Source organism: Perognathus longimembris, chromosome 6, assembly GCF_023159225.1.
Source record: "Perognathus longimembris pacificus isolate PPM17 chromosome 6, ASM2315922v1, whole genome shotgun sequence".
In the NCBI taxonomy this organism is placed as follows: domain Eukaryota; kingdom Metazoa; phylum Chordata; class Mammalia; order Rodentia; family Heteromyidae; genus Perognathus; species Perognathus longimembris.
In genome coordinates, this window is record NC_063166.1 from 15,810,174 (window position 1) to 15,816,201 (window position 6,028).

Below are 6,028 nucleotides of genomic sequence, written 5' to 3' on the forward strand. Positions count from 1 at the left end.
CTTATAACCAACTGGCCATTGTAAAAAGGAAAACATGTAAGAACAAAGAATGTAAAGGAAAGACAAACAAAAGAGAATTATTGCTACAAAATATATCATAGAAAAATGGCAATTTTATTGCGCATGAATCATTTCATTTGTTAAAAATAGGATCCTTTTTAATATAAGTTTGTGTTATAAAACATGGCTATACAATGAATTTTACATAAAACTTTCTGATACTAAGATCCAACAAAAGTTAAATTTCCATTTAGATCAAGCGTGGCAATTAACATTTGAATGAGAGAACTATCATGAATACACCAGCAAGAGAAACGCAGGCGAGATATTCAAAAATATAGTAGAACATGTAACCCACATGAATGATCCGTTGTAGTATGTTTTGTTTTCTAAACAAAAACAGGAAATTAGTTGGGCATATTGGCACACACATGCAATATCCAACACATGGGAGACACAAAGTTCAAGGATAGCCTGACCAATGTAGTGAGATCATGTATGTAAAAGTGGGAAAAAAGAGAGAAAACAGCATTTAACATCTCAAAATTTTTATTCCACTTATATGTGGCTTGCATCCAAATATTGAAAACCTTTTCTAACAATTTATGAGTCTTCCAGAAATCAACCAGCTTTTAAAGTCAAGAGGGTTTTTTTCTTTTTTCTTTATTTTCTTATTATCATTAAGTAGATGTAAAAAAGGGGTTTCCATTCCATGTGTCAATTTATGAATACAATGCATCTGATCAATGTCACCTCTTTACCCTTCTCCCTCGCATCAATACTAACTCAGTCCATTCCCTCAAGGTACCTCTTTCCGTTTTCATACATGTATATGGAGTATTATGACTTTATTTACCTCCAGTGTCCATTCATCTCTCCATTTGTCAGTACAGGTTTTTTTGTGGGATTTTTGAAAATATTTTTAAAAATGTATTTCTTTATTGTCAAAGTGATGTACAGAGGGGTTACAGTTTCATACGTAAGTATACCACAGCCCTTTGCTCTTCAAGTTAATGTGATTTTTCTTGCAATCATTTGTTGAGTTTTTTTTTCTTATTTTTTTAAGATAAGATCTTACTGTGTTGCATGTCCTGGTTTCAAACAGGTCATTCACTCAGCCTCTTTAGTGCTGGTATTACAGACATAAGCCACCTAACCCATTTACTTGTTTATTTCTTGATCATACCAAAAGATATGCCAGAAGAAAAGCAGTGAAAAGAAGAAAGCAGAAGAAAAGTGTTAGTAATAGGACTAGCATGTGTGTGTGTGTGTGTGTGTGTGTGTGTGTGTGTGTGTGTGTGGCAGCTTGTTATGTAGCACAGGCTGAACTTGAAATTATCATTCTTTTTCCTCTGCCTCTGCTTTTAGCTTCAAATAATACAACTTTTGAGCATTATTAAAATCTAAAATTTAGATTTGTAAAATTGATTTGTGTGTTACTTACGAAAAGAAGTGTACTCATTACCTGACTATTGTAATCCTCTGTACATCATCTCTATAATAACAATAAAGTAAATTAATAAAAATAAATAAATAAAATAATTAAGTTGCTTTAAATTCCAGAAGTACAAATTATTTATTTCTCAAATGCATTTTGCATGGTTTCAAAAGGCAGTACTGACTTCTAAAATTCATGAAGGTATTGTCAAGGGGAAGTTCATTATTAACATCATTTCTCGGAATCTTAGTGATTCAGAAGACACATACTTACAATATTTAAAAACGAAGCTAGGTTTGGTTTATAAATACATAAGCAAATATCTTGGATGGTATTCAAGTGTACATATATATATTCCTTGAAATACAGTTGATTTAAGGGAAAACTCAAAAAGTATAATTCCTTGGAAAGGCAAACTCATATAGTTCAACAAAATAAACCCCAGGAAGTGGCTACTTGAAAAGTGTGGAGTGAGGTCAAGAAGAGGAGTAGACAAATGAAGAGAAGAATAAGGGGGAATGCCATGGAAAATTCAATGTATACCCTACAAAATTAAGATCAGTGTAGGGTGGTTGGGAGGAATGAGTGAGAATGTTGAAAGGAGTGATATTGATCAAGATGTTATGTATTCACATACTGGTTTGTAACTCTTTTATACAATTACTTAAAGATAAAACTAATCAAAAGGAACATTAATGAAAGTTATCTAAACATACTGCTTTACTCAATTATAACATTCAATGATAAATAATTAAATTAAAAACACAAAACACTATAGACTTACATGTAAATAATTAGAAAGTATTGTGAGGAAAGCAATTGCATTCATATGCATTGAGGTTAATAAGCTTACAAAATTCAGTACATTATAACAGCAAAGACATAGCAAAGAATGCTCAATGCACTAAGCTCTTCCAGTGAGATACAAAGCAAATCATCAAAGCAATAAATCCTTTCTAAAGTGTCAGTATAGGAATGCTCTTGGTGAATGGTTACCATGCTATTTTTACAATGATTAGACAAAACTAATGAATTTTTTATTTATATTGCCAATTTTTAAGCTTCTTAACACTGTTACTATATCAGCTTATAGCAAAGTAAAGGAAAGGGTTTTTTTTAATACTTTTTCACAAATACAGTACATATACTGATGAATATTGGCTGAGTATGATCCATATCTACTGCTATTTTAAAGAATATAAGGAATGGGATATGTGTTTCAAGAACATATAGCATGAGACTTTAAGACAAGAATAAGTTGTTAGAGAGATGCATATAAACGTTATTGTAAAATCATATGATTTGATGTCTGCAGCTGTCATTTGGAATTGATAATGCTCCTTCCCAGTCTGCTTAAGGCCCCTTTGACATCTTTATTCCGCAGGGTGTAGATGAAGGGGTTGAGGGTAGGAGTCACCACTCCATAGAAGAGAGCCATGAACTTGGGCTGGTCCCTTGTGATGGAGGAGGGAGGCTGAAGGTACATGCTAATGGCTGGGCCATAAAATAAGAAAACTACAATGAGATGGGAGGAGCATGTTCCAAAGGCCTTTTTCCTCCCCTCAGAAGATTTAATCTTCAATATAGCACGTCCAATGCTAGCATAAGAAGCAAGGATTAAACACAGAGGAATAGCTAGCATAAAAATGCATACCACAGAGAGAATGAGTTCATTAGCCTCTTTTTCACCACAGGCTGTCTTGATCAGAAGTGGAATCTCACACAACAAGTGATCTAGTTGGTTGATACCACATAGAGGCAATTGTAATGTGAGAGTGGCTTCTAAGAAGGCATAGGTCATTCCACCCAGCCACACGATGGCTACCAACAGTATGCAGAGACGCTGGCTCATGATAAGGGTGTAGTGCAGGGGTCTGCAGATGGCCACATAGCGGTCAAAAGACATAAGAGCCAAGAGCAGGCATTCTGTGCCTCCCATTATGCTGAAGAAATAAAGCTGAACCACACACCCCACATAACTGATTGTCTTCCTAGAACTCCCCAGGTTGAACAGCATCTGAGGGACGATGCTGGTGGTGTAACACATGTCCAAAAAGGAGAGGTTGGTGAGGAAGAAGTACATGGGGCTGTGGAGCCGAGGGTCTAACCTGGACACCAGGATGATGGCGATGTTTCCCATCATGGCCATGGGGTATGTGATCAGAAGAACAATGAACAGAGGAAGCTCCAGCCAAGGATGGTTAGCAAAGCCGAGTAGAATGAACTCTTTAGGATATGTTTCATTAATTAGTGGCATTATCTTCTATTTGTATTACCTAATAATGTGGAGACAAAAGTCGAAGTATGAGGACTGGTTAAAAAAAAATATAACTATCCATTAACCATGCAATCATAGAAGGCATGATACATTAAAGTATGGGGAAAATAACACAAAAAGGTCTAGTAAGCAATGACTGTTTCTCTTCATGATATCATAAATGAAAGGCAGTGTCCTTTTAACAGGTAACATAACCATCCCAAAACTGAATTTCTTCCTCTGTATTATAAGAATGTCAGTAAGAAATAGAAATGGCTGTGTTTTGGTAACTCAGATGAATGGTTTTCAAAATTGGTCTTGTACAAAGGCAGCTGAAGAAGATGCTAAGGAAGTTTTTTGTTGTTGTTTTTGGTATTTTTTATGATTTCTGACTCAAGGCATCCATCTCAGCAAATGAAACACTGCAACAATGAATCACATGACTCACTTTCAGAAGCACTGAGGCAAAGCATTGGAGGAAATTTATTTTACATTTTACTTTTTACATTTTATTTTACATTTTACTTTTTTTTACTTTTTTCTTATTTTTTAGAAGTGGAGGTAGCAGATGCAGTTTGAGTCTGGGTAGGCTAAAAGCAGTGATGCTTTGTCTCAAATACAAAATAAAGCTTGGCACTGGTGGCTCACGCCTATATCCTAGCTACTATGGAGGCTGAGATCTGAGCATCATGGTTTGAAGCCAGCTAGGCAGGGAAATCCACGAGACTCTTATCTCCAATAAAGCAACAAAAGCCAGACATAGAGCTGCAGCTCAAATGGTAGAGTGCCAGCCTTGAATGAAAAGTCTAAAAGATAGCACCCAGGCCCTGAATTCAAGTCCCAGTAACAGCACAAAATAAATAAATTAAATTAAACCAAAGGTTTGGCAGAATACCTCAAGTGGTAGAATGCTTATTTAGCAAGCAGGAAGATCTGAGTTCAATCTCTGGTACCACAAAAATTAATTATAGATCAAGATCTAAGTTAGTGTTAGGGCCCATCAATAGTTTACGATACCAGGTTATACCCACATTGTTATAAATCATACCATTGAATCATTTCTATATCATCAAATCCTCATAGCGACTCAGAACTGTGTTGGAAATGTTTCCCTTTATTATAAGTTACTCTGATCAGGAAGTGTGTAATTACAATAATAAAGGAATTCCAACTAATCTTTTCTTAGCCTTTTGTGCTAGATACTCCAATGAGCTTCTTATAATCATTCAAACATTTAGCATCCAATCTCAAACTTCATAATTGAAGGAACTTTTAGTGTCCATTTTTTAAGATGTGCCATTCATTCCTACACCTTTCTAATAACTGGAGAGATTCTAAGGATAAAAACTCTGTTGGTGTCATATGCAGGAGCCCGAGACACCATAGCAGAAGTACCTGACCCATGTGATTTGCTCTGAAGTATATCTAAGCTAAGTCTATCCTTAGATCTCTGGTGTCATTCTTTCCATGTCATTCTCATGATACTTCATTATTTTTAGGTCTTGGAATCCGTATCTTTTTAAGTCTTCTACCTCAGTGGGTTTTCTTTATTACATAATGATCTATTGACTCAAAGATATTGAAAGTCACTGTGATAAGTGCCAAACTTCCTTTTTATACATCATTAGGGTCAGCCACATTTTCATCACACTAATATTAATCATAATTCATTTTCATCACAGTCTTTTATGTGTATATTCAGGCTCTTTTAGTTCTATATGTAGTAAAATTCTTATATATAAAAGAATAAATATATTATTTTTATCTAGCATGAAGGCAACAAGATGAAACAACTAGATAAAAATAAGAGAAAATATGAACAAGTCAATTCATGACATTTGTCAATATATTTAGAAAGCATTTCACATGACTGAATGAGGTATTTCACATCTGTCAAATATTGTGTTTATTGAAATGTAAATGTCTCTAAGATTGGCCTAAGTGAGAAGGTAATAGACAGATTAATTACAAAGAAATTCATTTTTCATACAGGCACCTCACTAGGTATATCCAAAGCTTAGAAAAGGTTTCCAGAAAAGAAATACTTCCTGCTTTTCATTTATACATTAGGCACAGTAATTTGTACACATTCTTTCCATCCCAGAGAATGCATGTCTTTGAAAATGTGTGTCCTATTTCTTACCTTATTTTGATAAAGATATTCTAATAGAAAGGAATTACAAAGGATTTCATTGGAATGTTTCAAACTCACGGAGAAGAATGGAGAAGTGGTAGTATACAGATGATTAAGAATTGTCTTCAAAATTCCTAATTTTTCAGTTAACAAAGGGTATCGGAAAAGAAAAAAAAAGGCGTGAAGTAAGAAGACAATC

The 6,028-nt window shown here is 34.6% G+C and overlaps 1 protein-coding gene across 1 annotated transcript; it reads right to left on the bottom strand.

Moving 5' to 3' along the window:
* Positions 1-2,756: 2,756 nt before the first annotated feature.
* LOC125352223 (olfactory receptor 2B11-like) lies at positions 2,757-3,695 on the bottom strand. Its single transcript, XM_048347348.1, has one exon. It carries the CDS (start codon positions 3,693-3,695, stop codon positions 2,757-2,759), a length of 939 nt encoding a protein of 312 aa, XP_048203305.1.
* Positions 3,696-6,028: the final 2,333 nt, after the last annotated feature.